The sequence below is a fragment of the Oncorhynchus masou genome, chromosome 13 (genome assembly GCF_036934945.1).
Source record: "Oncorhynchus masou masou isolate Uvic2021 chromosome 13, UVic_Omas_1.1, whole genome shotgun sequence".
In the NCBI taxonomy this organism is placed as follows: domain Eukaryota; kingdom Metazoa; phylum Chordata; class Actinopteri; order Salmoniformes; family Salmonidae; genus Oncorhynchus; species Oncorhynchus masou.
Window position 1 is genome coordinate 46,844,931 of NC_088224.1, and position 22,729 is coordinate 46,867,659.

General features: G+C 42.7%; 1 protein-coding gene across 1 annotated transcript; it reads left to right on the forward strand.

The window, feature by feature from the left end:
• The first annotated feature begins 388 nt into the window (after nucleotides 1-388).
• Nucleotides 389-18,021, forward strand: hcn3 (hyperpolarization activated cyclic nucleotide-gated potassium channel 3). Its single transcript, XM_064982674.1, has 8 exons — nucleotides 389-915; nucleotides 12,312-12,516; nucleotides 13,522-13,746; nucleotides 14,439-14,600; nucleotides 14,833-15,051; nucleotides 15,384-15,530; nucleotides 17,225-17,465; nucleotides 17,819-18,021. The coding sequence occupies exons 1-8, from the start codon at nucleotides 389-391 to the stop codon at nucleotides 18,019-18,021; spliced, it is 1,929 nt and encodes a 642-aa protein (XP_064838746.1).
• Nucleotides 18,022-22,729: the final 4,708 nt, after the last annotated feature.

Sequence of the window (22,729 nt, forward strand, 5' to 3'; positions counted from 1 at the left end):
CTAGCCTACCTATGTATGGAGGAATTATCTGTGGACATTTAGGCTATCAAGTGGAGGACACTACGCGCAAGAAAAGGTTGCCAAATTTTAAGGATTTAATCAAATGCATATTGTTGATTCGAAGTTTTCTTTTGAACAGTAATCATGTCAAATGTACGCATCAGGCTATATTTATGTTGGGTTTTAGCGTGCATTCGCACGTTTCGACGGGCGGCAGAATAGGCTTACCAAAATAGGCATAGGCCGATTTTTTTACTGTCGTCCTTGAGGCAAGTTCTGAAAAACATACATAGAAATCTAGTTTCTGTTTTTTATTTTGGAAGAAAAAGAGACTGTGCTCATCCTCTGTCATTCAGGGGCTGATGAAGGTAACCTACATGGTGTAAAGATGGATACTAGTCCTACAAGAAGTATTGATGGACAGACCAGTGTGGGGGAGAGCCCTGCCCGCAATGGGGAGTCCAGGCACCGAGGCAGCACCAGGGGCAGCTTCCACGCAGTTGCCACATGGAGCTCATCCTCACAGTCCTCCCAAAAGGAAGATCTAGGGAGCAATGTTAGTAAGAGACTTAATTCAATTGTCAACTCCCAATACAATGACCATCACAGCACCACAGCAGATCCCAAGGGCCAACTGTGGGTGTCAGCAGAACCTGACACAACCACCACCAATACCGCCACTACCACATTCTCCAAAGGAGCAGAAGTCATCACTTCTACTCAGGCCTCAGAGACGGAGGAGAATGACCATGTGGACCAGTCCACCTACTTTCAGAGGCAGTTTGGGGCGCTGCTCCAGCCAGGGGTCAACAAGTTCTCCCTGCGCATGTTTGGTAGTCACAAGGGCGTGGCAGCGGAGCAGGCCAGGGTCAAATCCTTTGGAGTGTGGATCATCCACCCCTACAGTGACTTCAGGTAACTCAGAGAAGTTGGAGTGGAACAGGGCTACATAGAGAGCACAGAGGATTGGAAAAATAAAAAGAAGCCTAGACTGGCAAGACCAATGGGGGAGGCCAAACAGATTTTTCAATGACTCAGATTAATAATCCAGTTCAAATGAAACCATCCATGATGCAATTTTGATTCAGATTAGATAGAACCATCCATGATAACATGCTATCTCTTGTCCATAACTTCTAAACATTTCATAACAACTCAAAAATGCTTTATTATTTAGGCCTATCACAAACTAGTTACATCAAGGGCAGTGTTCTGGACACAGATTACACCTAGTCCTGGAGTCAAAAGCAAGAAAATGCTTTTTAGTCTAGAAAAAGCAAGATCAATGGAGAATCTCCATTGAAAAAGCTTTTTAGTCCAGGAGTAGGCTTGACTTCTGTACTGGAAACTGTCCCCAAGTGTACAGTAAGTAGACAGATGTTAGATGGTAAAAATCTGCTATGATTTATTTTTCAAGGTCAGCCTGCACTGTCGATAAGAAGATAAAGGGATTTGATTAGTGATACAGTATATTGAATGAGATCATCTGGATTAGAGCAGAACCCTGCATACCTTTGTCTCGCCCTGTCTGTAAACCTAACCCTAAAGGAAATGTTAAAATCCCATGCATGTACTAATCCAAACTCCCACAAAAGTTGCAATCAATTGAAGAATCTTATCGTTTTCAATTGGAGCGGGTTCAGCTTTTAAGATTTTTATCCAAACACTTTTCATGGAACATATAGTAAAGCCAGTCAAAGGCTGTGGCAGTGGCTTTAATGTCTATATATACACGTCATACATTTTCCACACATACTCAACACTATATAGGTCAATGCCAGACTGAGGTTAAATCCATGCTAAGGGATTATTGCCAACAAGAAGAAACCCCATAATTTCAATCTTGCCCTGTATTATGTCATAAATACTGAGACAGATGAGAGGAAGATTACTGTAGGTCTGCCCTCTGCAACCTTATGTTCAACCTTCACTTTAATGAGGGTGGGTTTTGAAAACATACATCTACACATCCAATTGATTGATAACATTGGTTAAGCAATCTAAAAAGGAAATACTGTTCTGAAACAGTATTTGAGCACACATGCTCAAATAAGGGCAAGTGAGAATATACTGTCTTGTTGTGGATTTACAGTACAACTACAAACAGCTACTTTTAAACTGCCATTACTTGAGTGCAGGTAAAAAAAACTTAGAGGAAGGGACGCCGTGGGAAAGTAAGCCGGTAAGGTCTGGTATGGTACGGTATGGAGTAACGGCAAAATAAAATGAAAAATAGTGTCCGTACAGGGCAACGTACCGGTAAGACATGAGCCTATTACAATCATTAAAACAAAGATGTCAAGAAAACTATTAGGCTATTACACTATAATTTATCATTACTACCTGTCAGCCGCATGAAAACTTTTTCCAAAGTAACTTCAATTAAGAAAACTATATTTTACTTGCTTTGGTGTAGATCAACTTCTTCCAGTGTGATGTAATTGGTAGCTTGGTAAACTATATTTTCAGAGCAGCTTCCCCAACACTGCTTTTAAGCCAATAGAAAATGTTTGTACACACACAAGTGTGTGCACACATATGAGGTCCCGTACCAGGAAGAAATTAAATCTACTTTCACCACTGCTTACATCCCAAGTGGCACTCTATTCTGGCACTCTATTACCTTTTATAGTGCACTTCTTTTGACCGTAGCTCAAAGGGCCCTTGTCAGAAGTAGTGCACTATAGGGTGCCATTGGACGCAGGCATTCAGTGGCAAAGAGATCCACTGAGTGACTGAGACCACATTGGACAACAATTACACCCAAACCAAGTACACATTGCAAACCTAGACATGAGACAATGAGAGCTTATGTGACGACATGCAGTCATCTCTGTATGTACTGTAGAAGTCTTGGAGTGTTCCGAGCTTTAGTGTACTAACTAGTGCATTATTAAACCAATTTATATTGTACTGTAGCAGACCCTCTGTTTCAACATAGGTACACTTTAACTTTGAAAGACCAAATGAGAAGAAAAAAAATCCAGAAAATCACATTGTAGGATTTTTAATTAATTTATTTGCAAATTATGGTGGAAAATAAGTATTTGGTCAATAACAAAAGTTTATCTCAATACTTTGTTATATACCCTTTGTTGGCAATGACAGAGGTCAAACGTTTTCTGTAAGTCTTCACAATCTTTTCACACACTGTTGCTGGTATTTTGGCCCATTCCTCCATGCAGATCCCCTCTAGAGCAGTGATGTTTTGGGGCTGTTGCTGGGCAACACGGACTTTCAACTCCCTCCAAAGATTTTCTATGGGGTTGAGATCTGGAGACTGGCTAGGCCACTCCAGGACCTTGAAATGCTTCTTACGAAGCCACTCCTTCATTGCCCGGGCGGTGTGTTTGGGATCATTGTCATGCTGAAAGACCCAGCCAAGTTTCATCTTCAATGCCCTTGCAGATGGAAGGAAGTTTTCACTCAAAATCTCACGATACATGGCCCCATTCATTCGTCCTGGTCCCTTTGCAGAAAAACAGTCCCAAAGCATGATGTTTCCACCCCCATGCTTCACAGTAGGTATGGTGTTCTTTGGATGCAACTCAGCATTCTTTGTCCTCCAAACACGACGAGTTGAGTTTTTACCAAAAATTCTATTTTGGTTTCATCTGACCATATGACATTCTCCCAATCTTCTTCTGGATCATCCAAATGCTCTCTAGCAAACTTCAGACGGGCCTTCGCTTCTTACATTTTTTTTGTGGTGGATTGTTTCAAATCACAAGTGTGTTTGGGAAGCCCGAAATGTGGGTAGTGCACGTTGTGACGGCCCTGAATTTTTCTGAACCGTCTCAGTGCAGCTCCTTCCAATAGGGTGCTTTCCCTTTAATTCCCAATTAAATAGCCAGCATCAGCTGCCGTTGTTGCCGTTAAACGTGTGTTTTGTAGCCTAATTGAGTTTACCCAGGATCGGATCCACTCCTTGCTTCCGTGGACTACACCTCTCTGTTCTTCGTGGCCTTTCTCCGCTGGAGATCTATTGGCGGATTGGATTGTCTGACTGACCGACTGACTACCACCTTTTTGTATACGGTATTTCATTTGTTTTGATGTCATGTATACGGTGATGATTTATGTAGTTAGTTGTAGTTGAGGACTTACTAAGAGTTGATACGCTTTAAAGTTCTGTGGTAAAATAATTGTTATATGGATTGTATGATTAATACTGGGTTTACGCTACACTTGAATGAACGGACAAACATTGCGTGACTAAGGTCACGGGAGTTCCCTGAACTCCTTTACCGGGCTGGACTCTTTTTAGGCCCGAGGTACAGGACATTTCTCGAAGAACCAGAACTCATTGTGATATAATAATATGTGTGTGTAATCAGTGATGTTGCTAATACAATCCACACAAAAGAATATAGTTGTTTTTGAAGTTCTTTCCAATGTTTTAAGGGTTTATGAAAAGTTTATTTCCATCCTGACTTTTGCATAAGTCCTTTGTATTGGTGTAGACTTGACGGAACAGATGGGACTCATTCCCTCCCAAACCAAAAGGAGAAACCAATGTTTTCTCTGGTAGGCAAAACCTACCTGGAACCCCTATAAATAATAACCTCAAGTCAAAACCGTTACAACGTGACAATAGGTCTAGCTGATTGAGTAGCACCTGTCAGTGAAATGCGTCTAAAATATGTGTGAAGATAATGTGTATTGAGTATAATAAAAAAGGTTGCCTCGAGAAGAGGATGGAACTGTGGCGAAGATGGTGCGTCTCCAGAAGTACTGTATACAGTACTGTATGTAGGAAAGTGCCCATTTGGCAATGTATTATTCCTGATTGTTTTAGCTCACCACTCATTTTTTCTTTGCCTCAAACAAGTCAACAAAGTCGGATTTTTTTAACATCCATTGGGAATGATAGTTCCTCAGTATTTGAAAAATCACTCCCTGCCTCAATAATCACCAAGCCTCGATGTGAAAGAGCAATATACCCATATATCCAGTGGAAACGTCATTAAAAAACAGCTTTCTGTCCGGAGTTCACCGGCGCAGGAAAGTTTGAGGTCACGGCGGAATAGGCTAGTTGATACAATGTTGCAAGTTTCGTCAACCACCGTTGAATTGCAGAGCGCCAAATTCAAATTAAATCACTAAAAATATTTAATTTTCATGAAATCACAAGTGCAATGTAGCAAAACACAGTTTAGCTTGTTGTTAATCCACCTGGCGTGTCAGATTTCAATAAAGCTTTTCGGCGAAAGTATACCAAGCGTTTATGTAAGCACATCTCTCTAAGTATGAAAAATATTACAAACAGCTAGCAGCCAATAAGATTGATCACGAAAGTCAGAAAATAAATAAATAAAATCGCTTACCTTTGATGATCTTCAGATGTTTGCACTCAAAAATATAAAAAATACCTCCATTTGGTTGGCGCGTTATGTTCAGAAATCAACAGGCTCGAGCGGTCACGACATCGCAGACAAATTCCAAATAGTATCTGTAATGTTCGTAGAAACATTTCAAATGTTTTTTTATAATCAATCCTCAGGTTGTTTTTACAATATATAATCGATAATATATCAACCGGGAATGTAGCTTCTTCAATAGGAGAGAGAGAAAATGGCTGCTCCAAGCTGTTGCGCATACAAAACGCTGCTGGCACCCAGCCATGTGATCTTTCTCGCTAATTTAAAAAAATAAAAGCCTGAAACCGTGTCTAAAGACTGTTCACACCATGGGGAAGCCATAGGAAAAGGAATCTGGTTGATATCCCTTTAAATGGAGGCAGGCAATGGAACATGGAGCTTTCAAAATAGAGGCCACTTCCTGGTTTGATTTTCCTCAGGTTTTCGCCTGCAATATCAGTTTTGTTAGATTCACAGACAATATTTTGACAGTTTTGGAAACTTTAGAGTGTTTTCTATCCTAATCTGACAATTATATGCATTTTCTAGATTCTGATTCTGAGAAATAGACAGTTTAATTTGGGTATGTTTTTCATCCAAAAATCAAAATACTGCCCCCTTTACTCAAGAGGTGTTAACTACAGCGTGAGCTCTTGATACAATGTTGAACTTCACAAGCCATAGCGCAAGTCAAGACAGATAGAAAGGGACAGACAGACGGAGAAGAGATTCATTTGATTGAAAGAACCAATATTTTCATCCGGATATTTTCTACTGTTTTTATTTTTTGTCGGCTTTAGTCCTATGTATTTTACTCAATGAATGATAGAGTATAGGCCTATAATTACCATCTCTGAGTTACAGTATATGCTCTCATTTATTTAGCCGCCAGCAGACAAACCAGAACACGCCATACACTCACCTAGATGAGCTGGATCACAGTCCAGGCCTAAGTGTAAGGGGCGCAGAATTGAGACATGAGCCAACTGAAGGTGAGGCTTCTACCCCACCAAGATTTCCAGCTCGTGGCTCTAATCCTACCCCTGTCAGAGCCAATAGTTACTCACGGGTGGGTCGGCTGTGCAAGCCACCGGACAGGCTTACTCTGTAAGCAAGAGACTGTGTTAACTTGTCCTCTGTTTGTATAAAAAAAGGAAGATGACAACTGAAGTAAAAATAAAATGTCATGCTTTTTCAAATGTTATGACTTGACTGTCAAGAACTTAATGTTATGCCGTTATGTCTGCACTTTCTATTGAAAAGGATGATGTTACGGAGTCTAGTTGATAGGTAATCGACAAGCAGATCACAGTGTATCAATTTGTCCATATTGCAGAGGCCAGATGACAGTGTATCAATTTGTCCATGTGGCAGAGGCTAGGCTATAGCCATAGTTGGAATTTTAATTTTTTATCATTTTACTTCAGATTTGTATGAGTAAACACGTGACAATGATTGAGAAACAAAAAGATTATTATGGAAATTAAACTGTTCCACGAAAATGTGCATATATAAATATTCATAACTGGCACGCAGAGCGGTAGAAATGGTAGGATAAATTGTAAACTTCCCCAAACCTGAAACTCACGAGTTGCCTATGGTCTTTACTATTACACCCATTTAAAAAAATGCGTGCAAGTGCGCACATAGGAGGTCCCGTGAAAAAATGGGACCGTCAATGGAAATCAAATAAATGCCTGTCCAACTGATTTTGGGGGGAGTTGTGTGCCAATGAAAACTCTTTTACCCCATAACCGGCCGTCATTGTAAATAAGAATTTGTTCCTAACTGACTTGCCTAGTTAAGGTTAAAGGTTAACCTGTTGCGACGAGCAATCCCGTATCCGGGAGCGTAATTATAGCCTCAAGCTCATTACCATAACGCAACGTTAACTATTCATGAAAATCGCAAATGAAATGAAATAAATATATTGGCTCACAAGCTTAGCCTTTTGTTAACAACACTGTCATCTCAGATTTTCAAAAAATGCTTTTCAACCATAGCTACACAAGCATTTGTGTAAGAGTATTGATAGCTAGCATAGCATTAAGCCTAGCATTCAGCAGGCAAAAACACAAAAACAAGAAAAGCATTCAAATAAAATCATTTACCTTTGAAGAACTTCAGATGTTTTCAATGAGGAGACTCTCAGTTAGATAGCAAATGTTCAGTTTTTCCAAAAAGATTATTTGTGTAGGAGAAATCGCTCCGTTTTGTTCATCACGTTTGGCTAAGAAAAAACCCCGACGCTAACTTTTTTCCAAATTAACTCCATAATATCGACAGAAACATGGCAAACGTCGTTTAGAATCAATCCTCAAGGTGTTTTTCACATATCTATTCGATGATAAATCACTCGTTGCAGTTTGGTTTCTCCTCAAAATGGAAAAAATGCACGCACCTGGAGATTACGCAATAGTTTCGACGGAGGATACCGAGCGGACACCTGGTAAATGTAGTCTCTTATGGTCAATTTTCCAATGATATGCCTACAAATACGTCACAATGCTGCAAACACCTTGGGGAAACAACAGAAAGTGTAGGCCCATTCCTTGCGCATTCACAGCCATATAATAAGGAGACATTGGAACACAGCGCCTCCAAAATCTGGCTCACTTCCTGTATGAAATTTCATCTTGGTTTCGCCTGTATCATTAGTTCTGTGGCACTCACAGACAATACCTTTGCAGTTTTGGAAACGTCTGTAACGGCGTTCTTCGTTTGTTGAATGAGAGTCGAACCGAAATGCAGCGTGTTGGTTACTCATGTTTTTTAATGAAGAAAAAACGGAACTATACATGAAATAACTAATAAATACAAAACAACAAAACGGAACGTGAAACCTAATTACAGCCTATCTGGTGAAACTACACAGAGACAGGAACAATCACCCACGAAATACACAGTGAAACCCAGGCTACCTAAATACGGTTCCCCATCAGAGACAACAAGAATCACCTGACTCTGATTGAGAACCGCCTCAGGCAGCCAAACCTAAACTAAACACACCCCTAATCAACCACAATCCCAATGCCTACAAAAAAAAACAATACGACAACACAATAACATAAACCCATGTCACACCCTGGCCTGACCAACTAATTAACTAAAACACAAAATACTAAGACCAAGGCGTGACAACGTCAGAGTGTTTTCTTTCCAAAGCTGTCAATCATATGCATAGTCGAACATCTTTTTGTGACAAAATATCTTGTTTAAAACGGGAACGTTTTTCATCCAAAAATGAAATACTGCCCCCAGAGGTTCAAGAGGTTAAGTAAAAAAATAACAAAAAAACAAAACAACTGTAACGGCGTTCTTCGTTTGTTGAAAGAGAGTCGGACCGAAATGCAGCGTGTAAGTTACTCATGTTTATTAGTGAAGACAAACAAACGAACTATACATGAACAACTAATAAATACAAAACAACAAACGGAACGTGAAACCTATTACAGCCTGACTGGTGAAAACTAACACAGAGACAGGAACAATCACCCACGAAATGTAAAGCGAAACCCAGGCTACCTAAATAAGGTTCCCAATCAGAGACAACGAGAATCACCTGACTCTGATTGAGAACCGCCTCAGGCAGCCAAACCTATTAAACACACACACCCCTAATCAGCTACAATCCCAACTACAACAAACCCCAATACGAAACTACAATACATAATAAACCCATGTCACACCCTGGTCTGACTAACTAATAAACTAAAACACAAAATACTAAGACCAAGGCGTGACAGAACCCCCCCCCTATGGTGCGGACTCCCGAACGCACCTCAAAAACCATAGGGAGAGTCCGGGTGGGCGTCTGTCCATGGTGGCGGTTCCGGCTCCGGACGTGGACCCCACTTCATAAATGTCATTGTTCCTCCCCTTCGCGTCCATGGATAATCCACCCTAACCGCCGACCATGGCCGCATAGTCCTCACCCAGAACCCTACATAACAGAGGAGCAGCTCGTGACTGAGGGCTCGGGACTGAGGCAGCTCGGGACTGAGGGGCAGCTCGGGACTGAGGGGCAGCTCGGGACTGAGGGGCAGCTCGGGACTGAGGGGCAGCTCGGGACTGAGGGACAGCCCAGCACTGAGAGGCAGCCCAGTACTGAGAAGAAGCCCAGTACTAAGATGAAGCCCAGCCAGGCAGTTGAATCCGGCAGATCCTGGCTGACTGGCGGATCCTGGCTGACTGGCGGATCCTGGCTGACTGGCGGATCCTGGCTGACTGGCGGATCCTGGCCGACTGGCGGATCCTGGCTGACTAGCAGATCTGGCAGATCCTGGCTGACTGGCGGATCCTGGCTGACTGGCGGATCCTGGCCGACTGGCGGATCCTGGCTAACTGGCAGATCCTGGCCGACTGGCGGATCCTGGCTGACTAGCAGATCTGGCAGATCCTGGCTGACTGACTGGCAGATCTGGAAGAGTCTGGTTGACTGGCAGATCTGGAAGAGTCTGGCTGACTGGCAGATCTGGAAGAGTCTGGTTGACTGGCAGATCTGGAAGAGTCTGGCTGACTGGCAGATCTGGAAGAGTCTGGCTGACTGGCAGATCTGGAAGAGTCTGGCTGACTGGCAGATCTGGAAGAGTCTGGCTGACTGGCAGATCTGGAAGAGTCTGGCTGACTGGCAGATCTGGCTGCTTCATGCTGACTGACGGCTCTGGCTGCTCCATGCTGACTGGCGGCTCTGGCTGCTCCATGCAGATTGACAGCTCTGGCGGCTTCATGGAGACTGACAGCTCTGGCTGCTCTATACAGACTGGCAGCTCCTTGCAGACTGGCAGCTCCATGCAGACTGGCAACTCCTTGCAGACTGGCAGCTCAGGCTGTTTCATGCAGACTGGCAGCTCCTTGCAGACTGGCAGCTCTGGCTGCTTCATGCAGACTGGCAGCTCTGGCTGCTCCATGCAGACTAGCTGCTCCATGCAGACTGGCAGCTCTGGCTGCTCTATGCAGACTGACAGCTCTGGCTGCTCCATGTAGACTGGCAGCTCAGGCTGCTCTATACAGGCAGGAGGCTCCGGCAGCGCTGTAGAGGAGGAAGGCTCTAGAACCGCTGAACAGGCGGGAGACTCCGACAGCGCAGGAGAGGGAGAAAGCGCTGGCTGCGCTGAACAGGCGAGACGCACTGAAGGCCTAATGCGTGGTGCTGGCACTGGTGGTATTTGGCCGAGGACACGCACAGGAAGCCTAGTGCGGGGAGCTGCTACTGGAGGGCTGGGGTGTGGAGGTGGTACTGGATAAACCGGACCGTGCAGGCGCACTGGAGCTCTTGAGCACCGAGCCTGCCCAACCTTACCTGGTTGAATACTCTCGGTTGCCCTGCCAGTGCTGTAAGGAGAAATAGCCCGCACTGGGCTATGTAGGCGAACCGGAGACACAGAGCGCAAGGCTGGTGCCATGTAAGCCGGCCCAAGGAGACGCACTGGAGACCGGATGCGTAGAGCCGGCTTCATGGCATTTGGCTCGACGCTCAATCTAGCCCGGCCGATACGCGGAGCTGAAATATACCGCACCGGGCTATGCACCCGCACTGGGGACACCGTGCGCACCACTGCATAACACGGTGCCTGCCCGGGCTCTCTAGCCCCCGGTAAGCACAGGGAGTTTGCGCAGGTCTCCTACCTGACGCAGCCATACTCCCTGATAGCCCCCCCCCCAAGAAATTTTTGGGGCTGCCTTTCGGGCTTCCTTGCCAACCATGTTCCCTCGTATCGTCGGCTCCTATCTCCGGCTGCCTCTGCTCTCCTTAGTGCCTCCACCTGTTGCCATCCACGTCGCCGTGCTGCCTCCTCATACCAGCGCCTCTCCGCTTCAGCCGCTTCTAATTCCTCCTTAGGGCGGCGATATTCACCAGGCTGAGCCCGGGGTCCTTTTCCTTCCAGCTCCTGTTTCCTCTTCGCCTGCTGCACCTTTGGGCGGCTACACTCCTCTGGTTTAGCCCAGGGTCCTCTTCCGTCAAGGATTTCCTCTCATGTCCAGAAATCCTTAATAATACGCGGCTCCTCTTTGGGCTGCACCTGCCTGTTGACACGCTGCTCGGTCCGAGTGTGGTGGGTGATTCTGTAACGGCGTTCTTCGTTTGTTGAAAGAGAGTCGGACCGAAATGCAGCGTGTAAGTTACTCATGTTTATTAGTGAAGACAAACAAACAAACTATACATGAACAACTAATAAATACAAAACAACAAACGGAACGTGAAACCTATTACAGCCTGACTGGTGAAAACTAACACAGAGACAGGAACAATCACCCACGAAATGTAAAGCGAAACCCAGGCTACCTAAATACGGTTCCCAATCAGAGACAACGAGAATCACCTGACTCTGATTGAGAACCGCCTCAGGCAGCCAAACCTATTAAACACACACACCCCTAATCAGCTACAATCCCAACTACAACAAACCCCAATACGAAACTACAATACATAATAAACCCATGTCACACCCTGGTCTGACTAACTAATAAACTAAAACACAAAATACTAAGACCAAGGCGTGACAACAACATAGAGTTATGAAATGTTATGTAGTTACACTGCATTTTTGAGACCTCTATGCAAAATAACTTTCCAACAACTATATCCAGGATTCTTACAGGGTTCAAGTTAGATGTGTGATTTCAGTGATTAATGCTTAATATATGATATAACAACAATTTATATTGCCATAAATGCATTGACAGAACAGTAATGTTTTTTGACACAGCTATAACAAGTTGCTCGGTGTTGTTAAGCCTCTCTGGTACCTACGTTTATAGAAAGAGCCATAGTCAATTTCACTATTCTGGATCCTGAAGTTTGACAGTAACTTTACATACTGTGGAAACACAATACTTTAATTTGATGTGGAAATACAAGATGTAACAATGGACTTCTCTCTCAGCCTGTTCCCAGATCTATTTGTGCTCTTCCCAACTCCCTGACCTCAACCCCCCCGTCCTATCCAGGTTCTATTGGGACATTGTGATGCTACTCCTGATGATGTGCAACCTGGTCATTCTCCCCTGGGGCATAACCTTCTTTGAAGACCAGAAAACTTTGCCCTGGATCTCGTTCAACGTCATCTCTGACACCTGCTTCCTGGTCGACCTGGTCCTCAACTTCCGCACGGGCGTCCTAGAGGGAGACGACCAGATCATCCTGGACCCCAAGGTTACATTTCACTCATTTTCAAAACAGCTGGAAACAAAGGGGGATATTGGCAAATGGGAGAACAGTAAGAAGGGTGGACACAGTTATTTCAATCAAATTTTATTGGTCACATGTTGAGAATACAACAGGTGTAGATTTTACTTTGAAATGCTTACTTATGAGCCCATTCCCAACAATGCAGAGTTAAAAAGACAATTAATTGCTTAACAAAAAATGAAATAGTAACACAATTAAAACAATAAAGAGGCTATATACAAGGAGTACCAGTGCCGAGTCAATGTGCAGGGGTAAAAAGTAGTTGAGATAATACAGCATGTACATGTGGTTAAGGATAAAAGTGGCTAGGCAATCAGGATATATCATGTAAATTGTCCAGGTAGCCATGTTACTAACTGTTCATTCGTCTTAAGGCTTGAGGATAGAAGCTGTTCAGGTGCCTTTTGGTCCCAGACTTGGCACTCCGGTACCGCTTGCTGTGCGGTAGCAGAGAGAACAGTCTATGACTTGGGTGGCTGGAGTCTTTGACAATTTTTAGGGCCTTCCTCTGACACTGCCTGGTATATAGGTCCTGGATGGTAAGGAGTTCGGCCCCAGTGATGTACTGGGCCGTATGCACTACCCTCTTTAGCTCCTTACAGTCAGATGCCGAGCAGTTGCCATACCAAGCGGTGATGCAGCCAGTCAAGATGCTCTCAATGGTGCATCTGAACCCCAGTCTCCGGTAGGGAGTATATGTGCCTGGCCGGGAGTGTTATTGTTAGTGACAGGCTTTGCTGCTTTAGCCTCTCAAGTCCACTGTTATTTTACTACCAATATCTATTTATACCTTGTCTAGAAATTATTATTATTATTATATATGTTTTATTTGTTATTATTCATTTTGTAGCTAGGTGAAACCCTTTGCATCGATGCATTTTATTGTATGAAATGTGCTTAACAAATACAATTTGAGTCAGTGATTTAATGAAGGTCAAATCAATCAGTCAATCAATAATTTAATCATAGGTGATCCGTATGCGTTACCTGAAGACTTGGTTCGTGGTGGACTTCATCTCCTCCATCCCAATGGACTACATCTTCCTGATAGTGGACCTGGAGGCCCAGATGGAGGCTTCGGATGTGTACCGCACGGCCCGTGCTCTCCGTATCGTCCGCTTCACCAAGATCCTCAGCCTGCTGCGCCTCTTGAGACTGTCCCGCTTCATCCGCTACATCCATCAGTGGGAGGAGGTGAGGGAGAGGGGGAAGGATAGAGTTTTATTGTGGACTGTGAGCATATTTCATGTAGGATAAGGCTATATACTTAAACGCTGTGTACTTACACACTCACATTGTAAAATCACTCAGTCAAAGATTCACTCATACTCATACTGTCTAGAAATTGATCCAATAGCCATACCTCTCTATTAGCATGAGCTCTAAAAGTATTGGGACAGTGACACATATTTGTTCATTATACTCTGTACTCCAGCACCTGCAGTTTAAATTATTTAACTTAAGGGTATTTTCATTCATATCAGATGAAATAGCAGCACTTGTTGTACATAGTCCCCCCATTTTAGGGGAGAAAGGGTATTGTATAAAATACACAAAAAAATGTCACTGTCCCAATACTTTTGGAGCTCACTGTATTCATGCTAATAGAGAGGTATGGCTATTGGATCAATTTCTAGACAGTATGAGTATGAGTGAATCTTTGACTGAGTGATTTTACAATGTGAGTGTGTATACCAATTATTCTGTGTCCCAAATGGCACCCTGTCACCTTTAAAATGCACTACTTTTGACCAGAGCCCTATGGGACCTGGTCAAAAGTATTGCACCAGTAAGGGAGTAGGGTGCCATTTTGGAGACAACCATTGTAAGTCCTTGCCAGTGTTGACATTCCTCTCTATAACTCTATAACAAATTCTCCCTCTCAGATATTCCACATGACCTATGACCTGGCCAGTGCTGTTGTGCGTATAGTAAACCTGATTGGTATGATGCTACTGCTGTGCCATTGGGACGGCTGCATGCAATTCATGGTGCCCATGTTGCAGGATTTCCCACCAGATTGCTGGGTTACCAAGAACAACATGGTGGTGAGTGAGGACTGGAAGGTGGCGAATTCCCATTGTGGTTTATAACAATAAATAATCATAATATATTTTATTTTAAGCACCTTTCAAAACACCCAAAGTTATAGTTAGCAAGATAATCAGCCAGGTAAGAAAGCAATCAAATTATCCTGCAATTTGAATTCATCCTATTCAATGTGACACCCCTTTGCTACTTTAGTCTTGCCTCCTCACCCCTTGTTTCTCTCTTTCACAGAATTCCACATGGCATTTACAGTACTCATATGCCCTGTTCATGGCAATGAGTCACATGTTGTGTATAGGATATGGTGCCCAGGCTCCTGAGGGCATGACGGACGTATGGCTGACTATCATGAGTATGATTGTGGGTGCCACCTGCTATGCCATGTTTCTGGGCCATGCCGCCAACCTGGTTCAGTCCATAGACGCCTCCCGACGACAGTATCAAGATAAGGTACCCAGCTCTTTGACTCACATGAGCAGAGTACTTTTACAAATAGATGAGAAAAATATACTCTAGTACATTGTTGTTCTTTCTTGTTGTTCGCATAAATCTACATTTTACATCAAGTATGTACAGATTGCTGCCCTCTTTTTAATTTTTTTTTTTAATTAACCTTTATTTAACTAGGCAAGTCAGTTAAGAACACATTCTTATTTACAATGACGGCCTCTTAGCCAGGTCTCCCTTGTAAAAGAGTTCTTCTGACCTCAACAGGACTTGCTGGATAAACAAATTAAACACACCCACTCACAATGTTCTCTGTCTGGAACCCATGTTTTCAGTATAAGCAGGTGGAGCAGTACATGTCGTTCCATAAGCTGCCGGCGGACGTGAGGCAGAGGATCCATGAGTACTATGAGATTCGCTTCCAGGGCAAGATGTTTGACGAAGACAGTATTCTGGGAGAACTCAGCGACCCGCTCAAGGAGGTCTCTTCCATTACACCTCAATCTCTCTGTCTCTGTCTCTCTCTCTCTTTCACTCTCTCTCTGTCTATACCCTTACATACTTGCCATTTCCCATTTCAAAACAGTTGGAGCAAACATACACTAACGGACAAAAGTTTTAAAACACTTACTCATTCAAGGGTTTTTCTTTATTTGTACTATTTTCAACATTGTAGAAAAATAGTGAAGACATCAAAACTATTAAATAACACATATGGAATCATGTAATAACCAAAAAAGTGTTAAACAAATCAAAATATATTTTAGATTTTAGATTCTTCAAAATTGCCACCCTTTGCCTTGATGACAGCTTTGCACACTCTGGGCATTCTCTCAACCAGATTCACCTGGAATGCTTTTACAACAGTCTTGAAGGAGTTCCCACATATGCTGAGCACTTGTTAGCTGCTTTTCCTTCACTCTGCGGTCCAACTCATCCCAAACCATGTCAATTTGTTTGAGGTCGGGGGATTGTGGAGGTTAGGTCATCTGATGCAGCACTCCATCACTCTCCTTCTTGGTCAAATAGACCTTACACAGCCTGGAGGTGTGTTGGGTCATTGTCCTGTTGAATAACAAATGATAGTCCCACTAATCCTCAACCAGATGGGATGGCATATCGCTACAGAATGCTGTGGTAGCCATGCTGGTTAAGTGTGCCTTGAATTCCAAATAAATCACAGACAGTGTCACCTGCAAAGCACCCCCACACCGTAGCACCTCCTCCTCCATGCTTTTACAGTGGGAATTACACATGCCGAGATCATCCGTTCACCCACACCGCATCTCTTAAAGATATGGCGGTTGGAACCAAAAATCTCCCATTTGGACTCCAGACCAAAGGACAGATTTCCACCGGTCTAATGTCCATTGCTCGTGTTTCTTGGCCCAAGCAAGCCTCTTCTTCTTATTGGTGTCCTTTAGTGGTGGTTTCTCTGCAACAATTCGACCATGAAGGCCTGATTCACTCAGTCTCCTCTGAACAGTAGATGTTGAGATGTGTTTGTTACTTGGGCTGCAATTCCTGATGTTGATAACTCTAATGAACTTATCCTCTGCAGCAAAGGTAACTCTGGGTCTTCCATTCCTGTGGCGGTCCTCATGAGAGCAAGTTTCATCATAGCGCTTGATGGTTTTTCCGACAGCACTTGAAGAAACTTTCAAGTTCTTGACATTTTCCGTATTGACAGATGACTAAAAGTAATGATGGACTGTCGTTTCTCTTTGCTTATTTGAGCTGTTCTTTTCAAATGAACTTTTAAAGAAGGCATACCTGTTAATTGAAATGCATTCCAGGGACTACCTTATGAATGTGGTTGAGAGAATGCAAAGAGTGTGCAAAGCTGTCATCAAGGCAAAGGGTGGCTATTTGAAATATAAAATATATTTCGATTTGTTTAACACTTTTTTGGACACTACATTATTCCATATGTGTTATTTCATAGTTTGATGTCTTCACTATTATTCTAAAATGTAGAAAATATAAAAAATAAAGAAAAACCCTTGAATGAGTAGGTGTTTTTGACCGGTAGTGTAGAAAGACAAAGAAAACTATTTATATTTGCCCAAGATGTGGTCTATCTCTGTTTCACTGTCACAGACTATCTACAGTACTCTTGTACTGTACAGACATTCTGTTCTTAATGATTCCTCTCTTCTCTTCTTTTCTCCATTAGGAAATTGTAAGCTTCAACTGCCGTGGATTGGTAGCCAACATGCCACTGTTTGCCAATACAGATCCTCATTTTGTAACGGTGATTTTGACCAAGCTGCGCTTTGAGGTCTTTCAGCCTAATGACTTCATCATACGGGAGGGAACACTGGGGCGGAAGATGTACTTTGTCCAACACGGCTGTGTTACCGTGCTCCCCCGCGGAAAAAAAGAGATACAGCTTAGCGATGGAGCCTACTTTGGGGGTGAGCTGTTTGCGAGTTTGGTTTCAAAGCGCTCTCCACCAATGTGTTACACCCTATATTCTCATTCACCCCTTTGATTTACTCTTCTCTCAACTCTCTTCCTTTGTCCTCAAGTCATGTTTCTACTCTCCCCTTTCTCTTTCTTCTATCCTTGCCTTCCTCTATATCGCTACTCTTCTTCCCTACTCTTTACTCAATTCGGTTTAATACCCTAGCATCCTAACACTGCGAAACAATCAATGTAACTGTTTTATACAGACAACTTCATTGGGAAATATTATTTACCTTTTAAACATCACATGTATGTTGAGTGCATGGGGATAAACTGAATTATATCTCCTCTCCTCCCTTAGAGATCTGCCTGCTGACACGTGGACGTCGGACGGCAAGCGTGAGGGCTGATACGTACTGCCGCCTCTACTCCCTGAGTGTGGACAGCTTCAACGAGGTCCTGGAGGAGCACCCGCTGATGAGGAGGGCCTTTGAGAGCGTGGCTGTGGACCGTCTGGACCGGGTACAGGGGCGAGAACCCTTCATGAGGTTCTCCGCAGACTGACTGACACTTATGGGCTCATAGAGGAGAGCTGACACAGGCAGCACAGTGGAAACCTATGTGACAAATGGAGGGCATTCAACTGATAAAAATCTGACAGTCAATGGACATGTTGCTCTTGTTTTTAGTTTGGGAACCTACTTATAGAAAGTTATGCTTCAAATATGTTTATTAAGAAGCATATTACAAAGGAAACAAGTGTATAAACATATCAATGAGCTTCCCTTTTTAACAGATAAAATAACAGTAATGTACATCAAAACAAAATATTAAATAAAAATGAATAGTACCCCCCTCTTCACACCCAGTCCCCCACATACAGTGCATTTGGAAAGTATTTAGACCTCTTGAATTTTTCCACATTTTGTTACGTTACAGCCTTATTCTAAAATTGATTAAATAGGTTTTTTCCTCATCAATCTACACACAATACCGCATAATGACAAAGAAAAAACAGGGTATTCAGTCCCTATACTCAGAAATTTGTTGAAGCACCTTTGGCAGCGATTACAGCCTCAAGTCTTCTTGGGTATGACGCTACAAGCTTGGCACACTAGAATTTGGAGAATTTCTACCATTCTTCTCTGCAGATCCTCTCAAGCTCTGTCAGGTTGGATGGGGACCATCTCTGCACAGCTATTTTCAGGTCTCTCGAAATATCTTCAATCGGATTCAAGTCCGGGCTCTGGCTGGGCCACTCAACGAAATTCAGAGACTTTTCCCAAAGCCACTCCTGCATTGTCTTGGCTGTGTGCTTAGGGTTGTTGTCCTGTTGGAAGGTGAAGCTTTGCCCCAGTCTGAAGTCCTTAGCGTTCTGGAGCAGGATCTCTCTGTACTTTGCTCCATTCATCTTCCCCTCGATCCTGACTAGACTCTCAGTCCCTGCCGCTGAAAAACATCCCCACAGCATGATGCTGTCACCACCATGCTTCACTGTAGGGATGGTGCCAGATTTCCTCCAGATGTGATGCTTGGCATTCAGGCCAAAGAGTTCAATCTTGGTTTCATCAGACCAGAGAATCTTGTTTCTCATTGTCTGAGAGTCTTAGGTGCCTTTTGGCAAACTCCAAGCGGCCTGTCATGTGCCATTTACTGAGGAGTGACGTCTGTCTGGCCACTCTACCATAAAGGCCTGATTGGTGGTGTGCTGCAGAGATGGTTGTCCTTCTGGAAGGTTCTCCCATCTTCACAGAGGAACTCTGGAGCTCTGTCAGAATGATCATTGGGTTCTTGGTTACCTCCCTGACCAAGGTCCTTCTCCCCCTCTTCAAGCTCTGTCAAGCTGGTTGTTGCCATAGATTTTCAAGCCGATTTAAGTCAAAACTGTAACTAGGCCACTCAAGAACATTCAATGTCATCTTGGTAAGCAAATTCCAGTGTATATTTGGCCTTGTGTTTTAGGTAATTGTCCTTGTGAAAGGTGAATTTATCTCCCAGTGTCTCTTGAAAAGCAGACTGAACCAGGTGTTCCTCTAGGATTTTGCATGTGCTTAGGTCTATTTCGTAAATGTTTTTCCTAAAAAACTCCCTAGTCCTTGCCGATGACAAGCATACCCATAGCATGATTCAGCCACCACCATGCTTGAAAATATGAAGAGTGATACTCAGTGATGTGTTGTGTTAGATTTGCCCCAAACATAACACTTTGTATTCAGGACATGAAGTTAATTTCTTTCCCACGTTTTTTTGGAGTTTTACTTTATTGCCTTATTGCAACGGGATGCATGTTTTGGAATATATATTCTTTTCACTCTGTCATTTAGGTCAGTATTGTGGAGTAACTACAATGTTTTTGATCCATCCCCAGTTTTCAGCCCAATCATAGCCATTAAACTCTAACTGTTTTAAAGTTCCCATTGGCCTCATGGTGAAATCCCTGAGCGGTTTCCTTCTTCTCCAGCAATTGAGTTAGGAAGGATGCCTGTATCTTTGCAGTGACTCTGTGTATTGATACACCATCTAAAGTGTAATTAATAACTTCTGTCTGCCTTTTAATTTTTACCCATCTACCAATAGGTGTCCTTCTTTGCAAGACATTGGAAAACCTCAATGGTCTTTCTGGTGGAATCTGTGTTTGAAATTCATTGCTTGACTCAGGGACCTTACATATAATTGTATGTGTGGGGTACAGAGATGTGGTAGTCATTCAAAAATCATGTTAAACACACAGAGTGAGCCCATACAACTTATTATGTGACTTGTTAAGCAAATTGTTACTACTGAACTTATTTAGGCTTGCCATAACAAAGGGGTTGAATACTTATTGACACAAGACATTTCAGCTTTTCTTTTTTAATGAATTTGGAGAAAAAAAATCATAAAATGTAATTCAACATTGACATTATGGGGTATTGTGTGTAGGCCAGTGACACAAAATTGCAATTGAATCCATTTTAAATATAGTCTGTAAACACAACAAAATGTGGAAAAATTCAAGTAGTGTGAATACTTTCTGAAGGCACTGTACATGGGATGTTACTTCATCTCATGATGCCAGAGATAGTTTGCATTCGCTTCACTGGCTAGTAGTTTTCTGCATTAGGTTAGTGAGGACATTTGCGATAATGCTGTTTAATATTTTACCTTTTGTAACCCCTTAAATTAGGCTTTACCAATGCTCAACATAAATATAAAAGCAACATGTAAAGTGTTGGTCCCATGTTTCATGAGCTGAAATACAAAACAAAAATATTATTTATCAAAAATGTTGTGCACAAATGTAGGTATATCCTTGTTAGTGAGTATTTCTTCTTTGCCAAAATTATCCATCCACCCTGACAGGTGTTGCATATCAAGATGCTGATTAAACTGCATGAGCATTACACAGGTTCACCTTGTGCTGTGGACAATAAAAGGACACTCTAAAATGTGCCGTTTTATAACACAACACAATGCCACAGATGTCTCAAGTTTTGAGTGTGTATTGGCATACTGACAGCAGGAATGTCCACCAAAGCTGTTGCCAGAGAATTTATTGTTAATTTCTCTACCATAAACTGCCTCCAATGTCGTTTTAGAGAATTTGCCAGTACGTCCAACCGGCCTCACAACCACAGAACATGTGTATGGCGTCATATGGGTGAGCGGTTTTCTGATGTCAACGTTGTGAACAGAGTGCCCCATGGTGGCGGTGGGGTTATGGCACTGTATGTGCAGGCATAACAAATGGACAACGGACACAACTGCATTTTATCGATGGCAATTTGAGGTATCTGTGACCAACAGATGCATATCTGTATTCCTAGTCATTTGAAATCCATAGATTAGGGCATAATTTATTTATTTAAATTGACTGATTTCCTTATATGAACTGTAACTCAGTAAAATCTTTGAAATTGTTGCATGTTGCGTTTATATTTTTGTTCAGTATAGTTTATTTTTATTTACTTCTGTTGCCCAAAATGTAACTTACCTATTTATCTATCATCTATGTTACATTTAGGTTCTATTGACATAGTCTGTCTTATGAAATCAAATCAAATCAAATTTATTTATATAGCCCTTCGTACATCAGCTGATATCTCAAAGTGCTGTACAGAAACCCAGCATAAAACCCCAAACAGCAAGCAATGCAGGTGTAGAAGCATGGTGGCTAAGAAAAACTCCCTAGAAAGGCCAAAACCTAGGAAGAAACCTAGAGAGGAACCAGGCTATGTGGGGTGGCCAGTCCTCTTCTGGCTGTGCCGGGTGGAGATTATAACAGAACATGGCCAAGATGTTCAAATGTTCATAAATGACCAGCATGGTCCAATAATAATAAGGCAGAACAGTCGGAATTGAAGCAGCAGCACGGCCAGGTGGACTGGGGACAACAAGGAGTCATCATGTCAGGTAGTCCTGAGGCATGGTCCTAGGGCTCAGGTCCTCCGAGAGAGAGAAAGAAAGAGAGAAGGAGAGAATTAGAGAGAGCACACTTAAATTCACACAGGACACCGAATAGGACAGGAGAAGTACTCCAGATATAACAAACTGACCCTAGCCCCTCGACACAAACTACTGCAGCATAAAATACTGGAGGCTGAGATTATCAATTTATTTCTCATTAGCTGAATGAGATGATGCTTTATTTGATTGTATATTATGTGTATTATGGCACATGTAAATACAATTTATTTAGCTCTTATGGGGAAAAAAATTGCACTTATGAATTGAAAAAGAAGGACATTGCTTATGACCGATATGTTGATAGACAGACAGAGACAAATAGACACAAAATGAAGGTGCCTCGTTGCATAAAACATGAGGGGGTGGTATACACTCAGAGGCCAGTTTATTAGGTTTTGCCGTTCACGAAAATGGTTCACTCCTACAGACAGTGAGTCACGTAGTCGTGGCTTGCTATATAAAGCAGGCAGACGGGCATTGAGGCATTCAGTTCCTGTTTGATTGAACAAAAATAGTTACCTAGCAACTTTGAGCATGATTTGATCGTCGGTGCCAGGTGCACCAGTTTCAGTATCTCAGAAATGGGCTTTTCACGCACAACAGTGTCTAGGGTTTACCGAGAATGTTGCGACAAACAAAAAATATCCAGTCAGCAACAGTTCTGTGGGCAAAAACAGCTTTATGATGAGAGAGGTCAAAGGAGAATGAAAAGAATCTTGCAAGCTAACAGGCGGGGCATAAACAGGCAAATAATGGCACAGTATAACAGTGGTGTGTGTTCAATCTAATACTTACAACTCGTATTAAGTTAAGATTTTATACTGAA